This window comes from Arachis duranensis, chromosome 2, assembly GCF_000817695.3.
Source record: "Arachis duranensis cultivar V14167 chromosome 2, aradu.V14167.gnm2.J7QH, whole genome shotgun sequence".
Classification (NCBI taxonomy): Eukaryota; Viridiplantae; Streptophyta; class Magnoliopsida; order Fabales; family Fabaceae; genus Arachis; species Arachis duranensis.
In genome coordinates this window covers 3981024-4007402 of record NC_029773.3, presented here as the reverse complement: position 1 = coordinate 4007402, position 26379 = coordinate 3981024, and the positions used below count along the sequence as shown (strand labels likewise).

The 26379-nt window shown below is 36.2% G+C and overlaps 1 protein-coding gene across 3 annotated transcripts; it reads left to right on the top strand.

Annotated features, from left to right (window-relative positions):
* On the top strand, positions 1-26379 carry LOC107473011 (putative disease resistance protein RGA1). 3 transcript variants are annotated; one of them, XM_052256795.1, is made up of 4 exons: positions 1-168; positions 1071-1142; positions 23312-25708; positions 25969-26379. In XM_052256795.1, exons 3-4 carry the CDS (start codon positions 23333-23335, stop codon positions 25984-25986), a joined length of 2394 nt encoding a protein of 797 aa, XP_052112755.1. In that variant the 5' UTR covers positions 1-168; positions 1071-1142; positions 23312-23332; the 3' UTR covers positions 25987-26379. The 3 variants fall into 3 exon arrangements, with proteins under 3 accessions (XP_052112755.1, XP_052112759.1, XP_052112760.1); XM_052256799.1 differs by having other exon boundaries at positions 1-177; XM_052256800.1 differs by lacking the exon at positions 1071-1142.

Here is a 26379-nt window from a genome sequence, read left to right as displayed (position 1 = left end):
TGATGCAGTGAGCAAAGTACACCTTCCCAACCATCTCTGCTCTCATATTTCCTCAATTTCTCTTGGCTTCCACCGACAAGAGAGAGGTCAAGCAAGCACTATTTCATTCTTGTCTCTGGAATTCTTCTCTTTTGATTCATCACTAGGATTAAGGAACTTCTCCACAAGGTCATAATCGTAAGCTTACTACTTTCACAATCCATTTTTTTCCTTATTTCTCCAATATTGTCCTTTACCTATTTTTATGGCTATTGATTTATGAAAGACTAGGCAGCGGCTTATCATTAAGTCAATTTTTATTTTCTAATAATTCATGTATAGAATTAAAAAAATATTTATTTTTCGTAGTTTTTTCATTCATACAACATTCATAAATCTTAAATCATTTGTTAAGTTTTTTTAATTTCAATTCATACTTTTTAGAAAGATGCAATATATTTGTTGCCATCGATAACTACAAATAAAAAATCTTAAAAACTACACCATTTATTTATTTTTAGCTGTTTTTTCATTCATCGATCCATGCAACCGTCACGAAGAAAAAATGCTGTTAATGGAAACAAATTTTTTTCTTAAATGAAAATCGGCATAACTAGTATGAGATTTGAAGGTTAAAAATGAGGGAAGTAAAAAGTTTCACCAAATTTCTCACCTAGAAAATATAAGGAACCAACTTTTACTTATTCAACATTAGCTAGATTAATAATTTATAATTTAGTATTTAGAGTTAAAAATTTATGATTTTGAATATAGAATTTAGGATAAATAAAATAATTTTTAAAAAATTGGAGATGTATAGTTAATTAGTTATATGGTATTCGATCACTCTTTTGTTCTTTAATTTTTATTTTCTCAATTGGATACTGGTTTTAAACTTTAAAATGATTTTTCTTAAATAATTTCTTAAGTTTTTTTTTTCAATTTCATACCTTTAAAAAATGACTTATAAAATCACTATTTAGGATTTATAAAATCACTGGAGTATCTTGACTATTGAGTATCTGTATGTTGTTCTTTAGCAAAGTGAAACTAACCACTAACGAGGATGATTTATTGTTCTATTATTGTAGAGCTAGCGTGTCCATTCCCTAGCATTTGATTAAGTCTTGAGAGATTCTTGAAGGACCTTTCTCTTGGATCAGGTTCATGAAGCTTTATAACTCTCCTCATCCTTAGTTTCTTTCTTTATAATTGTCCAGTATAATTATTTTGGAATACTACTTGTCACGGCCTTGGATACACTCCAACGCTACTGTGCCGGCACTCGAACTTACTCAACCTCTTGAGCTAAGACCACTAAATTAGTCTAACTTCAATACTTGCCAAGAAAGTTAAGAATACAAGAGAACACAAGAGAAAGGAAGTTTTGATAGAAGAACACTTTATTGCTCAAGTGTTTGTTACAAATTGAAGGTTGTGGTAGGTTTAGAGAAGGAGGTTGAATTTATGCCTTCCTTTTAAGTTGCTGTTATGTCCCTTTTAAACAAATTTTCAATTCTGATTCTGTTTGTACTCAGCAGCAGAAATTTATGAGACAAATTTATTTTTGTCTCATGAATGTCAGAAAACAAAACACAACAGAGAAGAGAAAAGTTAACACCAGCATATATCTTGGTTCGGTTGCCTTGTGCTATGCAACCTACGTCCAGTCTCCTCCACAACAATGGAGGAATTTTCACTATAGTTAAAAGTATTACATACACCAATTTCACAGGATTGACCCAATCCTTTCACACTCAAGTTCTAACCTAACTTGACATTGGCTATGCTAATACTTAACTATTCACTTTTAGTGCTAACTCAACTAAGAAAGGGATACTTCACAGGTACAAGATACAAGACATTGACATACCTAAAGAAATCTGAAAATAACTCTAGACTTTTCTCTCAAGTGTACCACTCAGCCTTTTTTCAATCATGGCTTTTACTTGAGCTCTCTCACAATGCCTTTTCACCCAAGAAATTACAGAAAGATAAACATAGAAAAGTACATTACAATCTGTAAAACATGAAGAAGATTGACTTTTTCAACAACCACTTTGCTATGTGCTAAACCAGATAGGGGTGTCTGGGGATCGGATCGGATCGGATATGGCCAAAATTTGGATCCGATCCGCATTAAAATCATCGAATCAGATCGGATCCAATATTCGCAGTTTTCAAGGTTGGATCCGATCCGATCCGATCCGCAAATATGCAGATCGGATTGGATAGGATATTGGATATATCCACAAAATACAAAAATATTTTTAAAAACTTATTTTTATTAAAAAAATATCAATAAATTTCATTTTTTCTATTCTTTTATATATGTTTACTCTTAAAATAATATTAAACATACTTTTCTTAAATAATAAATTAAAATAATATAACATATATGATAATTATTAGTTGAAATAAAATATAAAAAGAATATTTACTTATTTATTTCTTTATTTTTGCGGATACGCGGATATGCGGATCGGATATGCAGATACCAACACAAAATCCGCAATCCAATCCGATTAGTGCGCGGATCCGATCCGAAAGCCTTGCGGATCGGATCCATATCCGCAATTTTCGGATCGGATTCGGATATGCAGATCGGATCCTATCCATGAACACCCCTAAAACCAGATTTGCAAACCTCAAATTCAGTTCTTCAGTATTGGCCGAATGCTTCTTTGAAAGAAATCATTATCCAAGTAGAGGAACTTCTTCTTAGAACTCAACTCACCAAACTCTGGTTTTTTTCTCCTTAGTTCTGAATGAGTAGAGAGTCTTCTTTTATCTCTTTGCATGTTGCTTGGTTGCTCTTCCTATGTCAACTTCTTGAGCCTTGAGCTTCACCAACCCACTGTCTCACTTTTTTCCATTAATCCTCACAATGAAAACTTTGCTTCTGATCTTCCTTGGTTGACCGAAAGCAACTTAATTAGCAGAAAAGATTTCTTCAATGGTAAACCCAGATCTTGACCATTGAAACACAACTTGGTCCCCAAGACATATTCTCAACCGTTGATGCATAGCAGTGAGGAACAGAAATCCTCTTTTCCATATAACCCGAAATGGAGTGGCAGAGAGTTGAAGATGAAGAGAAGAAAGTGTGTTGCATGTAAAAGGAAATGGGTTACCTTTAACCTAAGCTTGATATGGTTTGGATTTGCTGATTAGACTTCTGAGTCTCAAGCTTGGACTTTCTCTTTCTTGCTTCTTTGATGATCACCTTAGGAAAGAAGCTTTCTCTTTCTCTTTCTCACTTTTCTGAGTTTTGTGATTTGACTAAGACAGAGGAGAGAAGAGCGTTGCTTTGGTAGTGAGATCAAATTGGAGGGATTTGAAATTGAGTTGGGTTTGGATTGGATATCCATTAAGCAACCCGTTTAGCCCATCTGACTACTTTCTTTGCTTTTCATTGGGGTTCTATTTTTGCTTTCAGCCCACCATCCTTGCTATTTGTTTTTCATTCTATTTGGGCTATAAAATTGAATTTTGGCCTGCAACAATAAATAATTAGTAATATGCAATTATAATTAATCAACACTAATTATTTATTTTGCCCAAAAATAATGTTTATCATCACTAATTAATTTAGTTAATTTATTAACTCAACAATCTCTTCCTTGATGACAAACATAATTAAACAAAAATAAAAAAGGAGATAAATTTGAGTAAGATCAAGAAACTTCCCTTTGAATGATGTTTATATTGCTCCCCCTTTCTTTTTCAAGAGTGGCTCCCCCTGAATTTATGCTTCTTCTCTTTGTTCCTGTTTTGCATTTCATTTATAGAGAGCACAATAAAGAACTACACATCTTTTTCTTGACTAAGGGAGTTTAAACAACCACAAAATCAGCCCAATACTGAACATGTCATATAAGCAGCAACATTTTCAACATGTGAAAACTAGTTTTAATGCAGCAGTCAGACAGACATCACAAAAATAATAGTAGCTGCAGTAATATTCATCAGTCCAAATTCAAGTTCAAGTTTCAAGCTAAGCTACTACTCCCCCTTTTGTCATTAAGGGCGGAAAACAAGCAAGATTAACAAAAACAGCACCGTAAAACCTGCAGAGGAGAAGTAGTGCACAATTCAAAGTTTAACCTAAAGTAACAGAAGTGTAACATAAGTCAGAGTTATTACAGTCATCCAAAAGAACAAAACAGTTCAACAGTAACAAAATAAACATAATTCATGAGACAAAAAGAGAGCAGCAGCAGCAGTTTTCATGAGACAAATCTAGGCATCAGAACCATTCCCCTTCGAATCAGCTTCCTCTTCAACATCAGTGGCAGGGTCTTTATCCTTTTGAAGGTTATCAATGAAAGTCATAAACACAGTCACTCTATCCCTTGATTTCCTTAGGAAATTTTCATACTTGCTAGCTAGCTTCCTTTGTTCCTTACTCATGGCAATCATATGATTGGATTAGGAGACAAAACTCCTAAACAACATCCTTAACCACATTCAGCAGAGTGGATTTTTTCCCAGTAGAGATTAAAGTACCCTTGGTGGAAGGAGCAGGAGATTCCTCAGGGACAAATTAATCATCTTCATCATCTAAGACCACCCTCTCAGATCGAGTAGGTCCCTTTTGCTGTTTCATTGCACCACCTCCTTTTAGATATGAATGTCTATTTTGATACTCTTCATTGGTCAAGTCAACACTAAAATACTCAAATATGCAAGTTAGAAACATGCCATAAGGAAGTGCTTTGTCTTTTTCACTCCTAACAGAGTCAAACATGTATCTAACCATCAAATATGCAAATAAAATTTCAGTTTTGGTGAGAAGGGCATATAAAACAAGAGTATCAGTGTAGGAAACTCTTTGATATGAACCACTTTGAGGAAATATGATGTGGTTGACCATTCGGTGCAACTAAGCACGTTCATATTATAGGGCTTTGTGAGTGGGTGTAATGCTATCAATCAAGGAGACATGTTCACAAATATTAACCAAAGCATCATGGTAAGAAATACCAACACCTTCATCCTACTTAACAGACGCATATGCACACGGCCCAACATCAGTGTACTTCAATGAATCACTGATTGTTTCATTATTTAGAACTATGTCTCGGCCCTTTACATATGAGTGAACAGTGCCTTCATGATATGTCATGTTAGCATAAAATTCTTTGACTAAAAGAGGATAAACAGGCTTTTTAATGTCAAAAAGATGATTTCAGTTCAGAAATTTCAAGTTCTCAACAAAGGGAAAACCTTTTCTTTTCAAAGTTGGCAAATTGGCTAGAAAAGAAGGACACAAGGTACGATATTTAATCACTCCATCATAAAAGTCATTATTCATGGCAGATTTGAATATATAAAGGTTATAGTTCGAATGAGAGGTCAAAAAATGATATTTGTGATCAAAAGGACCAATGTCTGGTTCTCTAACTGATTTAAGAGGAACTCAAGTTTTACTTCTCTGAGAACGTAATGGAACAGACCTAGACTTTGGTTGTGTGGGCTCAGATGGAGGTTCAGGTGCTGCTGGTCGCTTCCCCTTGGATGAACTTGGCTTCGACGACCCTGGTTTGAATGTTGGCTCCTTCAAAGGTGGATGGTTTGGCGTTGACTTGGCTGAAGAAGGGAACCTTGAAGGGTTCTTAGTGCGAGCCATGGGATCGGTTCTTAGAGGAGAGGTAGGAGGAGAAGGTGAGGGTGTGAAGGTTCGGTCTTGGGAGCGAGTTGAAGGCTTTGTGGAAAGCTTGTAAACTTTTTCACGAGGAGGCCTTTTAGCAATGGTTTTCTTCCTCATTTGGTTAGTTTCAGGCATTTGAGGGAAGAGAAGCAGTAAAGATAGTGGAGGAAACCGAGGAGTTGAGGAGAAGTTAATGGAAGGAAGAGAGGGAGTATTGGTAACCGTACCCAGAGGAAGTTTTTCACAAATCATGCAACTGCATCACCTTTTGAAATGACATGAAAAGGCATGACCTCATAAAAGAAAGATTTTATTTGATTTTAAAATAAAACAGGAAATTAATTTTAAATTTTGAAAACCCTTTTTGAAAAAATTAAATTAAACTGAAAATCTTTTTGGATCAGAAAGTATTAAAGGAAAACCCTTTCAAAAAAAATTTAAACACTCAAGCCAAAATAATATCAACCAAACAAAAAATGTAACATTCATATTTGGGCCCAGAGATGGTTGGATTTAAGGAAACACATTGGACCACTCTAGATCTGATTTTTTAGGTAGGCCCTGATTAACTTTCACTTGAAACAAGCCCAGAACACACTGATTGAAGGGAGAGTTCTTCACCTGCCCAGAATTGTCTCATACCTGTTTATGAGACAAAAACTCCAACAAACACATCAGCAACTTTCAAACAAAGAATCATAACTTAAAATACCTAGACTAGTCCTAAGCATGCAGAATCTGTCCTCAGGCAGTGGTTTAGTGAAAATATCTGCCAATTGCTCTTCTGATTTAACAAATTGAATGCTAATATCCCTTTTTTGAACATGTTCTCTTATTGAATGAAATTTCACTTCAATATGTTTAGTCCTAGAGTGCAAAACTGGATTTTTAGAAATATTAATGACACTCATATTATCACACAATAAGGGAATATTTTCAGCATTTAACTTGTAATAAGCAAGCTGTGTTTTTAACCATAAAAGATGAGAACAACAAGAAGAAGCAGCTATATACTCAGCCTCTGCAGTGGATAAAGCTACTATTAGCTGCTTCTTACTTGACCAAACATTCAAGGACTTTCCAAGGAAGCAATATAAGCCTGAAGTGCTCTTTCTATCAACTCTATCACCAGCAAAATCTGCATCACAATAACCAACTGCAGAAAAATCATCAATCTTAGGGTACCAAAGACCAAAATTGGATGTGCCATGAACATATCTAATGATCCTCTTAACTACAGAAAGATGTGACTCTTTAGGTTTAGATTGGAATCTTGAACACAATCCAATACTTTGCACAATATCGGGTCTAGAAGAAGTTAAGTACATAAGAGAACCAATCATTCCTCTATACCTAGTCTCATCTACATCTTTCTCAGTTTCTCCCTTATCTAATTTTGAATTAAGGTGTATGGGAGTTCCCATGGGTTTGACATTTTCCATACCAAATTTCTTAACTAATTCTTTGGCATACTTCTCTTGATGAATGAAAATACCATTTTCAATTTGTTTAATTTGCAGCGCAAGAAAAAGTTCACCCATCATACTCATCTCAAATTCACTTGTCATGAGTTTTCCAAATTCAGAACAAAGGGATTCATTAGCTGATCCAAAAATAATGTCATCAACATATATTTGGACTAGAATAAAAGAATCATTAGAGTTCTTGATAAATAGAGTTGTGTCTGTGGTGCCTCTTTGAAAACCATTTTTCTAAAGAAAAGAGCTAAACCTCTCATACCAAGCTCTAGGAGCTTGCCTTAAACCATAGAGAACTTTTGATAATTTGAAAACATAGTTAGAATACTCTTTATTTTCAAAACCGAGTGGCTGCTCCACATACACTTCTCTATCTATCACACCATTCAAAAATGCACATTTCACATTCATTTGATATAATTTAAAACCACAAAATGTAGCAAAGGCTAAGAGAAGTCTTATGGCTTCCATTCGGGCAACAGGGGCAAAGGATTCATCAAAGTCTATTCCTTCTTCTTGGTCATATCCTTGTGCTACTAGCCTTGCTTTATTTCTTGTAATGCTGCCATCTTCTCCTAACTTGTTCCGAAAAATTCATTTGGTGTCGGTTACTTTCTTTCCACTTGGCCTTGGAACCAAAGTCCACACTTGGTTCTTCTCAAACTCAAGAAGCTCATTCTCCATTGTTTTAACCCAAGAAGGGTCACTAAGTGCTTCCTTGACATTTTGAGGCTCCATTTGTGAGAGAAGGGCAATGTTTGATCCTTCATTTGCCTTTCTAGTGGAAGACCGAGTTTTCACTCTATGAGAGACGTCCCCAATGACAAATTCCTCAAGGTAGTTCTTCAAGAATCTCCATTCACGAGGTCTGGTGGACTTGGAGGCAGATTCAGGTACCAATAGATTCTGGGTGCTGCTGGCTTCAGGATTTCCTTCAGATTCATGAGACAAAATGGAATTGTCTCTTGAATTTTCAACAGTTGTAGTTTCTGGTTCAGCTTGTCCAGAATTTTCATTTTCACGATTTTGACCAGTTTCATTGTCCTTTTGAACTTGATTCCCTGCATCACAATCTTCCAAAATACTTTGCACCAAGTTAGTATCACAAAATGTAACATGTATGGACTCCTCAATAATCCTAGCATCTTGATGATAAACTCTATATGCTTTACTAGTTGTGGAATATCCTACAAACAAACACTCATACGACTTTGGATCAAATTTTCCCAAATTATCCTTGTTATTTAAAACAAAATATTTGCATCCAAAGATGTGCAAGTAGTCTAAGTTTGGTGGGTAACCTTTCCAAAGTTCATAAGGAGTTTTCTTCAAAAATTTTCTTATGATTGTTCTATTCAAAATGTGGCAAACTGTGTTAACTACTTCAGCCCAAAGGAATTTTGGAACATTGCTCTTACAAAGTATAGCTCTTGTCATTTCTTGTATGCTTCTATTTCTTCTTTCCACCACACCATTTTGTTGTGGTGTTCTTGGACAAGAAAAGTTGTGAGATATTCCAAATTCCTCACAAAAGGATTCAAATAAATTGTTTTCAAATTCAGTTCCATGATCACTTCTTATAAAAGAAATCTTTAAATCCTTTTCATTTTGAATTTTCTTGCAAAAAGGTTCAAAGGCCGAAAAGGCTTCATTTTTATGTGCAAGAAATAAAACCCATCCAAACCTAGTATAGTCATCCACAATCACTAAACCATAATGTTTACCCCCTAGGCTTTGAGTTCTTGTTGGACCAAATAATTCAATGTGTAGCAACTCAAGTGGCCTTTTAGTAGAGATGTCTTCCTTTGGTTTAAAAGAACTTTTTGTTTGTTTTCCCATTTGGCAAGCATCACAAGTGATGTCTTTGTCAAACTTTATCAAAGGAAGACCTCTTACTAATTCTTTCTTTACAAGTTTGTTTATTTGAAACATACTTGCATGGCCCAATCTATTGTGCCGTAACCACTTTTCAAATTCTTTAGAATGAAAACAAGCTACATTTCGATCCTTTAGTTCATCAAGATCAGAGTAAGTCCATACACATTATTAAAACGCTTGGCAACAAAAAGTACTTCATTTATTTTCTCATTAACAGCACAGCATTCAAATATTTTGGAAGTCACTAAATCCTAAATCACGCAGCTAACTTATACTCAAAAGATTGTGCTTCAAACTACATACTAAAAATACATCATCAATGAAAGTAGATTGTCATTATCTACTTTTCCAACAGCAATAATTTTACCTTTACCATCATCTCCAAAGGTCACAAAACCTCTATCATACTTGTTTAGTTTGATGAAGTAAGTTGACCTTCCAGTCATGTGCCTTGAGCATCCACTATCTATGTACCACATATCCTTTTTGTTCTTGGATGCAAGGCAAATCTGCATGAAGAGTTTCAAGTAGCCTTAGGTATCCAAATTAATTTAGATCCTTTGAAGTTAATCCATCTTGGTTGTCCAAGTGCATTGAAATCACAAATAACATTATAAATTTGGTTTCTCACAACTCTCTTTTCAATGAAACATTGTGCATATGTGTGACCAAATTTTTTGCAATTAAGACAGTGATTTTCTGATGCATGTTGTTGAAATTTAGATGAGCTACCATGCTGGAAATTATTAAATGATTGAAATTTTCTGGTTTTTGGAAGAGGTGCATTTCTTTTGACAAATAGATTTTTGTTATAATTATTTCTCTTTGCAAAAGCATTTTCACCAGAATTTTGAAAACTTTTGGATTTTTCGAATATGAGGTTTTTTTGTAAAATGGTGGTTTCTTGAAAGCAACCTCATTTTTCAAAAAGTATCCCAAGCCTGGCCTGTTTGAACTAGGTTCGATTCTTGGTGAAGGTTCAGTTTCACTTGTGTATACTTCATCAAATTTTTCTTTAAATGTTGGAACATGTTCAATATCAGATTTGTTTGGTGTGGATTTAGTATTTGATGAAGAAGCCACAAATTTTATAGAGAAATCATCGAAAATTGCACTTTTCTTGGCTATATAACCTAAACCAGATTTTTCAAATAATGGTCTTTTGCTTGCAAGTAATCTGTCCAAGTTACTAGAACTTTGAGCAAATTTTGCTAAGTCACCATTCAGTCTTTTAATCATGTCATTTAATCTTTCATTTTCAGCAATTAACTCATGAGAAGGATCCACAATGTGCTTTCCTTTTAAATTTTCAAGTTCAGATTTTAAAAATCTGTTTTCTTCAATAATGTCCAAAGCACATTCAGTTTCCTTCACTTTTTCTTTTAGAAAGTCATTTTCAGCTCTTAACACATCTCTTTCAGATCTGCACTCGTTGTATTTATCTAGCAACTTTGATGTATTTAAAGTGAGATCATTAATAATAGCATGTAAATCATCTATGGTCAAATCATAGTAATTTACCTCATCAAGATTGTTGTTTCCAGCCATGAAACAGTCTTTGTCTTCACCTTCAAATTCTTCTTCTTCATTTGAGTCGTTCTCAAGATCCTCCCAAGCTGCCATGAGCACTCTTTTCCTTTCTTTCTTGCCTTTGTCCTCCTTTTTGAGCTTGGGACAGTTTAGTTTGAAGTGTCTAGCCTCCTTGCAATGATGACACGTCACTTTGCTCAAGTCCATCTTGTGTTCCTTTGAGCTTGAACCCTTGTACTTGCCCTTGTTCTTCATCATTCTTCTAAATATCCTAACAAAAAATATGAGCTCATCATCTAAAATACCATTACTCGACTCACTCTCATTGGGTTCTACTTTTGACTTGAGGGCTATTCCTTTTTTCTTTGAGTCCGGGTTTGTATGTGTGGTTTCATAGGCAAGTAGTTTTCCTCTCAACTCATTATAGGTTATGGGGCTTAGGTTGTTGCTCTCGGTTAGGACAGTGGCAGTGGTTTTCCATTCTTTTGTGAGGCTTCTAAGGAGTTTTCTCACCAAGGTTTGTTCTGCATAGTTTGTACCCATAGCATCAAGGTTGTTGATTATGATTGAGAATCTCTCAAATGCTTCATTAATGCTTTCTCCATCCTTCATGTTAAACATCTCATACTCTTTTCGCAGCAAATTAATCCTCATTTCTTTGACTTATTTAGTGCCTTCGTGTGTAACCTGGAGTTTTTCCTAGATTTCTTTGGCTGTCTTGCATCTAGACACTTTTCGGTACTCTTCAAAGCTGATAGCACAGTGAAGAAGGTTGATTACTTTAGCATTCAGCTTCATCTTCTTCTTATCATCTTCATTCCATTCAGCTTCTTCTTTTGGAGTCACCACTCTATCAGCACTTGTTTTGTTGGGATCTTGGGACCGCTCACAACGATCTTTCATATGTTGTAGTCAATGGATTGGATGAAGATCCTTATCCTTTCTTTCCAGTAGGCATAGTTCTTCCCGTTGAAGAAAGGTGGCCGATTGTTTGACTGGCCTTCAGTGAGGGTATAGGCAACTATGGTTGTGCCCAAGTTATTCGCCATTGGATCTTTGCTCCAAGCAGTTAAGCTTGATTCTTGAGACCTTAGCTCTTGATACCAATTGAAGGTTGTGGTAGGTTTAGAGAAGGGGTGTTGAATCTATGCCTTCCTTTTAAGTTGCTGTTATGTCCCTTTTAAACAAACTTTCAATTCTGATTCTGTTTGTACTCAGCAGTAGAAATTTATGAGACAACTTATTTTTGTCTCATGAATGTCAGAAAATAGAACACAGTAGAGAAGAGAAAAGCTAACACCAGCATATATCCTGGTTCGGTTGTCTTGTGCTATGCAACCTACGTCCAGTCTCATCCACAACAATAGAGGAATTTTCACTATAGTTAAAAGTATTACATACACCAATTTCATAGGATTGACCCAATCCTTTCACACTAAAGTTCTAACCTAACTTGACATTGGCTATGCTAATACTTAACTATTCACTCTTAGTGCTAACCCAACTAAGAAAGGGATACCTCACAGGTACAATATACAAGACATTGACATACCTAAAGAAATCTAAAAATAACTCTAGGCTTTTCTCTCAAGTGTATCACTCAGCCTTTTTCCACTCATGGCTTTTACTTGAGCTCTCTCACAACGCCTTTTCACTCAAAAAATTACAAAAAGATAAACATAGAAAAGTACATTACAATCTGTAAAACATGAAGGAGATTGACTTCTTCAACAACCACTTTACTATGTGCTAAACCAGATTTGCAAACCTCAGATTCAGTTCTTCAGTATTGGCCGAATGCTTCTTTGAAAGAAAGCATTATCCAAGTAGAGGAACTTCTTCTCAGAACTCAACTCACTAAACTCTGGTTTTCTCTCCTTAGTTCTGAATGAGCAGAGAGTCTTCTTTTATCTCCTTGCATGTTGCTTGGTTGCTCTTCCTATGTCAACTTCTTGAGCCTTGAGCTTCACCAACCCACTGTCTCACTTTTTCCCATTAATCCTCACAATGGAAACTTTGCTTTTGACCTTCCTTGGTTAACCGAAAGCCACTTAATCAACAGAAAATATTTCTTCAATGATAAACCCAGATCTTGACCATTGAAACACAACTTGGTCCCCAAGACATATTCTCAACCGTTGATGCATAGCAGTGAGGAACAGAAATCCTCTTTTCCATATAACTCGAAATGGAGTGGCAGAGAGTTGAAGATGAAGAGAAGAAAGTGTGTTGCATGTAAAAGAAAATGGGTTACCTTTAACCTAAGCTTGATATAGTTTGGATTTGCTGATTAAACTTCTGCATCTCAAGCTTGGACTTTCTCTTTCTTGCTTCTTTGATGATCACCTTAGGGAAGAAGCTTTCTCTTTCTCTTTCTCACTTTTCTGAGTTTTGTGATTTGACTAAGACAGAGGAGAGAAGAACGTTGCTTTGGTAGTGAGATCAAATTAGAGGGATTTGAAATTGAGTTGGGTTTGGATCGGATATCCATTAAGCAACCCATTTGGCCCATCTGACTACTTTCTTTGCTTTTCCTTGGGGTTCTATTTTTGCTTTCAGCCCACCATCCTTACTATTTGTTTTTCATTCCATTTGGGCTATAAAATTGAATTTTGGCCTGCAACAATAAATAATTAGTAATATGCAATTATAATTAATCAACACTAATTATTTATTTTGCCCAAAAATAATATTTGTCATCACTAATTAATTTAGTTAATTTTTTAACTCAACACAAATGATTCACACACATTCACACATTAACTTCCACTCCCTATTTATAGCCATCCACCTCCTCAATGGATAGTTAGGATCAAATCTAATCAACAGTCTAGATTAATTATCTAGAACCTTCATTACAAATATCTATCCTTCCATGTTTCCCTAAATACTTCTAGATTCTTCCATACTACTCTTTATACTCCTATATACATTCACACTCTTCTAGAATACTCTATGACCTTCCAGAGTCTTCTAGAACCTTCTAGGATGTTTCGAGACCTTCTAGAACATTCTAGAACGTTCCAGAACCATCTAGAGCATTCTCAAATACTCTAGAAAACTCTACAAACATTGTTAAATTTAACCTTGTTAAATTTACCGTGATATTCTCCCCACCTAATACGCAAACGTCCTCATTGCGTTCTGTTCATGATAGCGCCCTAGGTGTTCTTGAAATTGCCACAGATCTTCACGAGCTTCCCAACTAGCTTTGGTTATCGGGAGCCCTTTCCACTTGATCAAGTATTGGATACTTGGTGGTACCCCTCTTCGTCGCACGATGCGATTAGCTAAGATCTCTTCGATTTCTTTATCAAAGGATCTAATCACCACAGGTGGAGCACGACTCGAGTCACCTCTACTCGGTTCGTCTTGGTCTCCATTGTATGGTTTAAGCATACTCACATGGAAGACCGGTTGGATCTTCATAGAGGGAGGAAGTTGTACTTTGTAAGCAACCTCCCCAACACGTCCAATGATCTCAAATGACCCTTTGTATTTGCGGATTAAACCCTTATGAACTTTGCGAAAGGCTTTGAATTGTTGTAGAAAAAGTTTGATCATTACCTTGTCTCCCACTTGATAGCTTGCATGCCTCCTCTTCTTATCTGCCCATTTCTTCATCCTCTTTGCAGCTTTGTCAAGGTAAGAACGAGTGACATCTGCTTGTTCTTCCCAAGACTTAATCATATGATAAGCTCTAGGGCTCTTCCCTGAGTAAGAGGAAGAAAGAGAGTGAGGTGTAAGTGGTTGTTGTCCAGTCACAATCTCGAACGGACTTTTTCCTGTAGACTCACTCTTTTGCAGATTGTATGAGAATTGAGCAATGTCTAGGAGTTTTGTCCAATCCTTCTGATTAGCGCTTACGAAATGCCTCAAGTAACATTTGAGTAAGGCATTCACTCTCTCAGTCTGCCCATCGGTTAGAGGATGGAAGCTTGTTGAAAAATAAAGCTCCGATCCAAGGAGTTTGAACAGCTCAGCTCTATCCATAGTCGTCCTGTGAAGCGTGGATCTCGATCACTAATGATGCTCTTAGGCAATCCCCAATTTTTCACCATATTCTTGAAGAATAGTCGTGCTGCCTCTCTGCAGTGCAGTCAGTAGGGGCAGGTATAAAGGTAGAATACTTCGAAAATCGATTCACTACCATGAGAATAGATCCAAACCCCTCAAACTTCGGTAAGGCAGAGATGAAATCTAGAGAGATACTTTTCCACGATCGCTCTGATGGAGGCAGAGGTTCCAACAACCCACTTGGTGTCTTGTTTTCAATCTTATCTTGTTGGCACACAAGACAAGTCTTCACATAGCTCTCCACTTCATCTCTCATTTGAGGCCAATAATAAGAAGACTTAATGAGTGCCAAGGTCCTTCGCTGATGTTGATGACCAGCCCACTTGGTGTCGTGGCATTCTCTTACTAATTTTCTTCTTAGATTTTCCCATTTAGGAACGTATAGTCTTCTCCCTTTAGTGTAGAGAAGATCGTTTTCTAACCAAAATCTTTTGGTCTTACCTTCTCTAACCACCTCCACCAACTTCTTGCTAATAGATCGTGATGCAACCCTTCCTTGATGGTATGCACAATATCTCCTTCAACCATAGAAATGGCTGCCAACTTAGCCTTATGACTCAGCGCATCTGCTACCACATTAGTCTTGGCTGACTTGTATTCAAATTCAAAATCAAACTCAGCCAAGAAATCTTTCCACCTAGCTTGTTTAGGGCTTAACTTCTTCTGAGTTTGGAAGTAGCTTGTAGCTATATTGTCTATCTTGATGATGAAGTGTGAACCAAGCAAGTAGTGACGCCAAGTTCTCAGACAATGCACTACCACGGTCATCTCCTTCTCTTGGACGGTGTATCGCCTCTCTGTATCATTCAACTTGCGTCTCTCAAAGGCAATCGAATGTCTTTCTTGCATCAGAACTCCTCCAATAGCATAGTCAGAAGCATCAGTATTGACTTCAAATACCTTTGAGTAGTCGGATAGTGCTAGTACTGGTCCTTCTGTGATAGCAGCCTTCAACTCATCAAAGGCCTTTTGACACTCCTTTGACCATTCCAAAGAGTGATTCTTCTTAAGAAGATCAGTTAATGGTGCAGCCTTGGAGGAGTATCCCTTGATAAACCTCCGATAGTAATTAGTCAACCCAAGGAATGACCTCAATTCAGATACCTTATTTGGCGACTCCCACTCTTTGATAGCCTTCACCTTTCCTTGATCCATATAGAGAGTTCCATCTTTAATGATGTGTCCCAAGAAGTGGACTTCGTCCCTTGCAAAGGAACATTTTTCCTTCTTCACATATAGGTTATTCTCTCACAAGATCTTGAACACGGTTCATAAGTGTTCTACATGTTCCTCCAAGGTATTACTATAGACAACAATATCATCCAAGTAGACCACTACAAATTGATCAAGGTAAGGTCGAAAGATCTCGTTCATCAAGGTACAGAAGGTCGCAGGAACATTGGTCAAGCCAAAAGGTATCACCAACCACTCATACGATCCATACCTCGTGACACATGTGGTCTTAGGCTCATTACCATCGGCAATTCTCACTTGGTGATATCCTGACCTCAAATCTAGCTTTGAGAACCACTTGGCTCTACCAAGTTGACCAAAAAAATCGGCTATCAAAGGAATGGGGTATTTGTTCTTGATGATTACCTTGTTAAGTGCTCGATAGTCAATGCATAGTCTCAATGAACCATCATGTTTCTTTTGGAACAAGACTGGTGCGCCATAAGGTGCCTTCGATGGACGGATGAACCCATCGTCTAGCAAATCCTTGAGTTACTTCTTCAATTCCTCGAGTTCTGGCGGTGCCATCCTATAATGTGTTGAGGCGGGCAGCTTTGCTCTTGACTCTAATTCAATCTTGTGGTCCACCTTCCTCCTAAGTGGTAGTTGTTTTGGCAACTCGGGAGGCATTACATCCTTATTTTCTTCAAGGACTTCCTTGATTTTGGGAGGAATGTCTTCTCTTTCGGATGTTGACTCCTCTTATAATAAAGCCAAATATGTAATCTCTCACTTCTTGATCCCTTTCTTGAGTTGCATAGCAGAAAGTATCGGTGGTCCGCCAACTTTAGAGACTGTAGGGACCATGCATGGAGACCCTTTCTCCATGACGCATACTATGTCGTAGTATGGCATAGGTATTATATTTTCCTTCCTTTGTAAATCGAGCCCGATGACTATTTTAAAATCATCCATGGGTGCTACTGAGAAATCCACAAGGCCCTTCTAAGAACCAAGAGTCATCTCAACCCTTTTTGCTACTCCCTTAAGGGGTTCACCCTTGGTATTCACGGGTTTGAACCAGCCATTCTTTTCGGTGATCTTCAACCCAAGCCTCTTTGCTTCATCAGGCATGATGAAGTTGTGTATAGCACCAATGTCAATCATAGCCATGATAGGTTTTTCATTGATAAAGGCTTGGACATACATCAGACCTTTCTTTTCTGCAGTGCTTGTCTCTTTGCCCTTCACAGCATTTATGTGTTGGATAGATCCAACACACTCAGTTACTTGACTTTGAACTTCTCGTTCCTCGGTGATAAATGCCAATGTCCCTAGCTTGGGACAATCCTTCATTTGGTGTGGTCCCTTACACACGAAGCATCCTCCTTTGGGCACGAAAGCCTTCTTCTTTTCTTCGTACTCTTTCTTTGAAGAGTATTTTCCTTTCTTCTTAGTTGAGAAACTCTTCCCCTTGTCTCCCCCACCTTTAGCAGCACTTGGCTTGGAAGAAGACTTGAGTTTAGAGTCTCCCCTATGATACTCAGTGAGTGATTCGGCCACCACGATGGCCACATCGACATCCTTAACATTTCTTCTTTGTAGTTCTTGCTTTGCTCAAGGTTGGAGTCCATCAATGAAGAAGAACAATGCATCCTCTGATGCTAAGTTGGGGATTTGAAGCGTGAGAGTAGTGAACTCCTTTACATAGTCGCTAATTGTACTCTTGTGCTTCAACTCCCTCAACTTCTTCCTTGCTTTATAAACCACATTGTCAGGGAAAAATTGTCTTTTCAACTCCCTTTTGAAATCTTCCCATGTGACTATGTTGCAAGTACCCTTTTTCATATCTACGCACTTTCTCCTCCACCACAAAGTAGCATTATCAGAAAGATAGAGAGCTGTAGTGTGTACCTTTATTGCTTCTTCGACCACCCCTTGGCCTTCGAAGTACCTCTCCATTTGCCTTAGGAAGTTTTCCACCTCGCGAGCGTTCCTTACGCCCTTGAACTCCTTTGGCTTGGGGAGATCAATCTTTGTCATCTCCCTTATAATGGTTGGTCGAGATTTTGCCTCCTCGAACCAAATTCGAACTTTCTCAAATAGCTTTAAGGAATTCTCAAGCTTCTCCTCGATTTGGAGTATGCTTTCTTTGAAAGCATCTAGTTCTCCTAACACGTGAGCCTCGAGGGTCTCCTTATCATGTTCTATCCTTTGGAAACGCTCATCCATAGAAGATAGAACATTCTCTAACACAGAAACTCTCTCTTCTAAGAAGTCCTTATCTCTAGGCTCACTTGAAGAACGGACCTTCTTGCCTCCCCATTGAGAAGAAATAGCATTACTTCCCCTTTGAGACTCAATATACTCCATGGTGAAACTAGAAGCCATACCTACAAGCGACTTGTGCTCCCTCTCAAACCTTGCTCTAATACCAAATTGTCACGGCCTTGGACACACTCCACCGCTATCATGCCGGTACTCAGACTTACTCAACCTCTTAAGCTAAGACCAAGTCAGCCTAACCCTCATTACTTAGCAAGAAAGCTAAGAATACAAGAGAACACAAGAGAAAGGAAGTTTTGGTGGAAGAACACTTTATTGCTCAAGTGTTTGTTACAAATGATTCACACACATTCACACATTAACTCCCACTCCCTATTTATAGCCATCCACCTCCTCAATGGATGGCTAGGATTAAATCTAATCAACGATCTAGATTAATTATCTAGAACCTTCATTACAAATATCTATCCTTCCATATTTCTCTAAATACTTCTAGATTCTTCCATACTACTCTTCATACTCCTATATACATCCACACTCTTCTAGAATACTCTATAACCTTCCAAAGTCTTCTAGAACCTTCTAGGGCATTCTGGAACCTTCTAGGACATTCTAGAACGTTCCGAAACCATGTAGAGCATTCTCAAATACTCTAGAAAACTCTACAAACACTGTTAAATTTAACCTTCTAAAATTTACCGTGACATACTGCTAACTTCTTCCATGATTTCATCTATAATAAGTTAATTTTGACGACAAACTTAATACATTAAAGTTAGCATATCTGAGTACAATAATTTGTGTATAGCAAGCACATCCTTCTCTACTGTAGTTTCTATGCAACTTTCTTTTCGGCTTTTTGCTCCATGGTTAATTAAAATACTTTGTGTATATATAATGATATATTAAATATTAGTGTTTACTCTGATATGTTGGGGTGTTTATGGGTCAGATAGAATCGGATTTGACTCGGCTAAGACCTGGACTTAAATTATGGCCAGGTCTGTTTTTCATATCTAACCCTAAATTCGACAAATTTGTCACTTTTCGGGCCAAAAATTACACTGAGCCTAATTTGGAGAGAGGAGAGAGCAACAAAATCCAAAAGATATATATATTCTTCAACTTGCATACTTAGGTTGAGATGCTATTAAAGTGATAAAGTGAAATTGTCATCATTTTTAATTTAATAATCAAACACTTTAGTTGGCAAAGGCTCTTGAACATTCTTGATTTAATTATTAACACCTTTAAATCAAGCTTACAGAATTAATTATTTTCAACATCTTCTTCAACTTGTGAAATAGTTCGGTCTTTAATGGCTTTATAAATATATTTGCAATTTATTTTTCTATTGGACATTATTCTATCACAACTTCTTTCTCATCCTCCAACTCTCTAATTTTGTGAAATCGAATATCAATATGCTTGGATCTTCTATGAAATACTGGATTTTTACAAAGTGTAATAGCTGATTTGTTATCACAAAATATTATTATTGGAGTACTTTGTTTCTCTTTCAATTCTTCAAGAGTTCTTCTCAACCAAATTGCTTGTGTTGCACAATTTGTTGCAGTTATATATTCTGCTTCTATTGTAGAGAGTGATACTCTAGTTTTTTCAAAGACCATATAATTGTACCAGAACCAAGATGAAATGCAAACTCTGAAGTATTTTTTGTTTTGTTTTAATATCTCCAGCCCAATCACTATCATTGTAACCGACAAGATTTACTTTGTTAGTATTTTCATAAAAGTACCTTTAATATATCAAAAAATTCTTTTTCCTACTGGCAAATGGTTGGTACAAAGCTCCTTCATAAATCTATTAAGCAAACCAAATCCAAACACAATATCTGATCTAGTTGCAGTTAAGTACCTCAGAATTTCAATCAAACTTTTGTAATATATGGAATGTACTGATCTTTCTTTATCTTTTCTTAGCAACTTGAACTTCTTTTCGACTGGAGTAGGAACTGCTTTTGAATGCTCCATCTGAATTTTTTTCAAAATATCATTTGCATATTTCTTCCTTGAAATGAAGATTACATCATCTTTTTAAACGACTTCAATGCCAAGAAAATAAGACATGAAGCTCATATCCGTCATTTCAAAGTATTTTTTCATAGTCTCCCTGAATTCTGTAATTATCTTCAAATTGTTGTCGGTAAAAATCAAATCATCAATATAAGGACACATGATCAAAATTATGAAGCGGAGAGCAACATAACACAGAGCCACAAACGACGACAAAAAAGAATATCGTTGAGGGCTTGAGGTTGGTGATGGCAGTCGTGGGTGAGTAATCAACCAACAATTGAAAGAAGAGTGTGAGTGAGAGACGCGTATTGCCTTAATTAAAAAAGTGTAAGTAATTGGTCCTAGGATCATTTACTCACATAAATGACACTATTATATTTTTGACTCTCAAATTCACTTATAACACTCTAATATAGAGGAGAAAATTTCTAACACTTTAAAACATACTCATTTCATTTCTATGAATCACACACTCAATACATTAGGCATATGTGTTTTTATATAGACAATATTTCATATTAAAATAATAATTTTTCTAACAATTAAAGCTTAGTCATACTTGTGTTGGCGGTGACTACGGATGAAGTGTATTATTTTTTATTGGATTTTTGCTTTGACTTTTCGAAGTGTTAATATCTTTCAGTAACTTTGAGATATAACTTGTAGGGATAAGTATTGTTTTGGTTTCTAACGTTGAGGGTCAGGATCGAAACTGTCCCCAACGTAATTTTTTATTTAGAACCATCCTGAATGTTTTTTGTATTAAAATCGTCTTTTTAACTTTTTTCGGACAAAAATACCCTCCAGCACCACCAGCACCTTTAGCTCCAGCACCGTCAGTACCGGCACCTCCACCACCAAGAATAACAACATCAATGAAATCAACACAAATTCAACAACCAAATCAACACAGAACAACAATAAAATCAGAAAATAACAAATCAAAATCAGAATTAAAAGTAGAAGCAAAAGCAGTCCCAGAAGCAGAAACTCAAGCAGAAGCAGAAAGTAGAGGCCAAAGCAAGGAGCAGAAGCCGAAGCAAGAAGAAGAAGCAGATTTAGAAGAAGAAGCATATGTAGAAGCCGCAGCAGAACTACTGGCGCTTCCCCGACGACAGCTCGTGGGCGAATCGGCGGCGACAGCTTAGCGGCGTGGTCTCTCGATGATGACGCGACGGCGGCAGTGAGCCCTAGCAGCGCCGACGCATCTCCTTTCCCTCTTCTCTTCTCCCCCGTCGCAACCCCTCTCTCCTTTCTTCTTTCTTTCAGCGACGGCGATGCCAACTCCAAGCTTCGCCAACGCCGTCCCCCTTCTCCCTCTTCCCCTTTCCGTTTCCGTTCCCCCTCTTCCTTTTCCCTTTCCCTCTCCTCCCCCCTTCGTGTACCCTTTTCCTTTTCCCCCTCCCCCAGTCTTTTCTTTTCTTTTTTATAATTTTTTTATTAAAATAGGGGTAATTTAGGAATAAAATTAAAAATTTTATTAAAAATGACAATTTTAATATGAAAAAAAACGTTAAGAATAATTCTAAATAAAAAATTACGTTGAGAACGGTTTCGATTCTGACCCTCAATATTAGGAACCAAAACAATTCTTATCCTTGTATTAAGAAGTCATATGTTTTGTTCAACTTGCATACTTAGGCTGAGCCGATACTAAAGTGATAAAGCCAAATTGTCATCATTCTTAGTTTAATAACCAAACACTTTAGTTGGCAAAGGCTTTTAACATTCTTGATTTAATTATTAACAAGAGAAAATGTTCAATTGTCGCCTGCCTCACTCAGTTTACTTCCTCACCAGACGGGAACGGATGACTCGAGCACTGGTTCAGACACGTTTGAGTTGTCTATCTAGATTATTTTTTTCCACAGGTTTGACCAAGCAAGCCATTTCTAAATTTTAATTTTTTGTGCCTGATTAGACCATATACACAGTACACCGCTACTAGTAAGTAAATAAATTAAAATGTACATTTTAGGATTAATTGAGATTATTTAATTATATTGAAAAATTAAATTTTATTTTGAAAAAGACTAAAATGTTTTTATATAATTAGTTAAAATTAATTTTATTATATTTAATCTTAGAAAATTGGTTTTGATTTTGATGGTTTTAAAATTTTATAAAAAAAAGAGTTTCTACTCTCATCAATCAAAACACATGCAAAAAGAAGAGATCTCCACATCTTTATTAAGATTATTTTGTTCTCCTCTCTAATCGAGATGGACTTTATATTCCACTTCTTAATAATACCTGAACGTCCTTGTTGACGCATTAATTCGAGTATGGACTTTGATTCTATATGTAACACTCCTATTTTAATACTTTTTTTTTTGTTTTTATTATATAGTTTTAATAAATCTATAATTTAGTTAGATTCTTATACTATTTTTAATTCTATAATTAGAAATTTTTCGTATTAAAAACGTTAAAATTAATAGAATATTCTTTCTAAAATACATATAATCAAAGATCGAATTAAATTTTTAAAAGTAGATACCTTTAATTTGCAGAAAAATATTTTATTAATTCTAATATTTTTTATAATAATAACCAACTAATTACAAAATCAGTATAATAAAAACTCCACTGAAAAAAAAACTCTAATTCATATTTAAAAAATTTTAAGAACAAAAAATAATTAAAAAAAATATTAGGAAGTCAACAGAATTTGTGATGTATAACCATAAATTAACTATTATTAATATTTTTAATAGTATGAGATGACATCTAATGATATAGAATTACTTATGTTTCTTTTAATAATTAAATGCTAATTTCAATAAAAGAGCTGAGACAGGCGAGACATGAAGTAAAGGATGATGATTACAGTGGTTTAATTATCGAGCGACCAGCATTTAAACACTAATCCTACGACCTCATTTCAAACACTTGCTCTGGTACCCCCTCATCATCACTCTTCTCTCGTTACAGTTCTTATGCCACCTCTCCTTGTATCTTGCTATTTCCTACTTCACATTCTCAATATCCACTTCAAACCTTTTTTTTTTTAATAATTAACTACCCACTAAGATCCCAACAACACGGGGAATGGGAGAAAGCAACACCAGAACACGACCTGAGAACCCGTTTGCCTTATCTGCTTGTAAAAACTCACGCACTTATCCACTTGTTTTATTAGGATATATTTTTGAAATTATAGTATATTATATTGTTTATACATTAACCTTTCTTTTCAATGTTATATTTTTTTCTAGGCTCTTTCCACTGATTCTCTAATGGCTGACGTGTCTAGTATGATAACAACACTTTTGGGCAATGTAGAAACAAAATATTTTCAAGACATTGCTCTGATATTTGGTCTTAAGGATGAATTGAAGGAACTTCAAATATCAATGGGAGTCCTCTCTTCCTTTCTCTTTGACACCGAGAACAAGCATGCAGATAATATGTGGTGGACGGACGTCAGAAAGGCAGTTGATGATGCTAGACTCATTTTTGAGGAAATAGAGTATGAGGCAAAACGTAATGCACTGGTCAAAGTGCATGGAAGCATCCACACAAAGATATTCCAATTCTTCTCATGCTTTAGGAATCCAGATGCATTTCGCATCAAGATAGCCAACAGAATCCATGACATGATACAGAAGTTAAATGAGCTACTATCACAAGGAAGAGAGAGGGGAATAATTGAACATGTCAACACTCCAACTCGGGAACTCACACCGGCAAAAAATCTTTATACATGGGACCGATTTAAGCCTGTTGGTAGACTTGAAGAGAAAGAGGAGATTATAAAGTTATTAATGAGACAACAATCACATGCTAATAACATTGATATGATATCGATTGTTGGGATCGGAGGTTTGGGAAAGACTACACTTGCTCAAATGATTTATAATGATGATAGAGTGAAGGAGCAATTTAATATGTTAATGTGGGTGTGTGTCTCTTATGATTTTGATTTAAGGAACTTGATACGAAAAATTATTAATGCTGCCTCAATTTATAATGATAAGGGTTTTTCTTTGCAACATATGGTATCTCTTCTCAATGAAATGTTACATGGTAAGAGATTCTTACTGGTGCTAGACGATGTTTGGAATCAAGACTACCAGAAATGGGTTCAATTGATAAGTTCCTTATTGGAGGCAGGTAGTGACGCAAAATCAGAAGGCAGCAAAATTATAGTGACAACTCGTAGCAAGGATGTTGCTTCTATTGACAGGAATGCTCATATAATCGAGTTACAACCACTTTCTGAGGATGAATGTTGGAAAGTGTTTGCAAAATTTGCATTCGAAGAAGAGAATGAAGAAGACAAGTATCCATGGCTCAAGCAAATTGGGAAAGAAATTGTTGAAAAATGCGAAGGATTGCCCCTCGCTGCAGAAGTTTTCGGTTCCTTCCTATGCGGTAACCATCATGAAATGGATTGGCAAGATATAAAAGATGCAGAGATCTGGGAACTAGAAGACCGTGGATTGTTGTCATCATTGAAAAGGAGCTATAATCACTTGTCACCAATATTAAAGCAATGTTTTTCATACTGCTCTTGTTTTCCAAAGGGTTATGAATACACTGTTACTGATTTGATTATGTTTTGGATGGCACATGGACTTCTCCAATCCACACATGAAAGGCGACATGTAGAAGATATTGGAAGATGGTATATTATGGATCTTATTTCATCATCTTTGCTTCAAATTCAAGGTCTTTCTTTTTACGACTTCCTTCATTTAGAAAATCCAATGCCGTATGAGAAAGTCAAAATGCATGGTCTTTTATATGGTCTTGCAAAATCAACAATGAAAGAGTTAGATGAGACTAGAACCATTGTATCACCATGGCTAAAAGAAGAATGGAAATGGGCATCCAAGAAATTCAACTCTGTAAAGGCATTGCACTTACAACATATGGAATTGAAGATTTTGCCTGATGATTGCTTTGCCAATATGAAGCTTTTAAGATACCTAAATCTTGGAGATTGTATTTTGGAGAAACTCCCCATTTCTATTTGCACGTTGCAAAATCTACAGTTTTTGAATCTTCATCGTTGTTACAATTTACAGGAGCTTCCCAAAAATATGGAAAATCTCGTCAGCCTTCAAGTTTTGTTTTTGACAGTCAATGCTATAAATTTGTCCTCTCTGAATATAGGGCGCTTCCAACAACTTAAGACATTATTTCTTTTGGATTGTGTGAATCTATTGTCCCTACCGGCTGCTATCGGTTGCTTGAGTACTTTAAGGAAGCTTTTGATTTATGGGTGTGATGAGCTGATGAATTTTGAGGATGAAGATGAAGAAGAAAAGCAACATGTAGAAGATCATTATTTAAACCTTGAAGTACTTGAGATTGTTGGATCACACAAGTTGGAAGCATTACCTAATTGGCTTAAAAGAGCTGGCAAATTAGAAAGTTTGAGGATAGCGGGTACAAGGATAAAATCATTTCCAGAATGGTTTCCAATCTCCTCTTCTCTTGAGAGACTAGATATATATTCTTGTCCAAAATTGTCATCTCTCCCCATAGCCATGGATCGACTTCATCTACGACATTTAGAAATTGTTGATTGTCCCAAATTGTGGGCAAGGTACAACAAGCATACAGGTCCAGATGTGCACAAAATTTATCGTGGCCCACATTGCAAGGTAAGTCAAATCTATCCATATTCAATAATTTAGCATGAAAAATATTGGAAATTTAATCGCTATTGAATTTATAATTTTTATAAGCATCAACTAAAGTCAGTATCTATAAATAACAATGTTAACAAGTGAATCTTTTGTTTGGACAGTGTAGTCTTGTTTGGTGTCAATGATTTCTACTTGAAGTTCAAGTTTCGTTTCAATCATCAGTATACCCTTTGAAAATTTGTTTCTGGTGTACCTTTTGAATGTTTATATTTCAGGTTGATTATTATTATTGAACAAAGATTTAAGGCCAGGGAAGCCGGTTAAGAGGACATGAAGGTTGAGAAAGACAATGAAGGTGTACCTATGTCATTTTAAGAATTTGGTTATTTGGTTCTACTTTGTTTTATTTTGTGTTGTCCCCGTTCTGATTGCTTTGTAGCTTTTGTTTGGCAGATGATGTTTTTAGCTATTACTTTAGTCTGTGTCCATGCTTCTGTTGCTTTTGTCTGTCAAAACTCAAAACTAAAATAAAGCTATGTTTTAGCTATTAGAGTTTCTTGAGTTTTGGGGTGTGAACTAGGTTTGGGTCTGTTTGGGTTTGTCTTTGGATTAGTGTTTGTATTTGCCTATGATCATAGTAAAATTTCACTATTATTACGGTGAAGACTAGATATAAGTTTCATTGT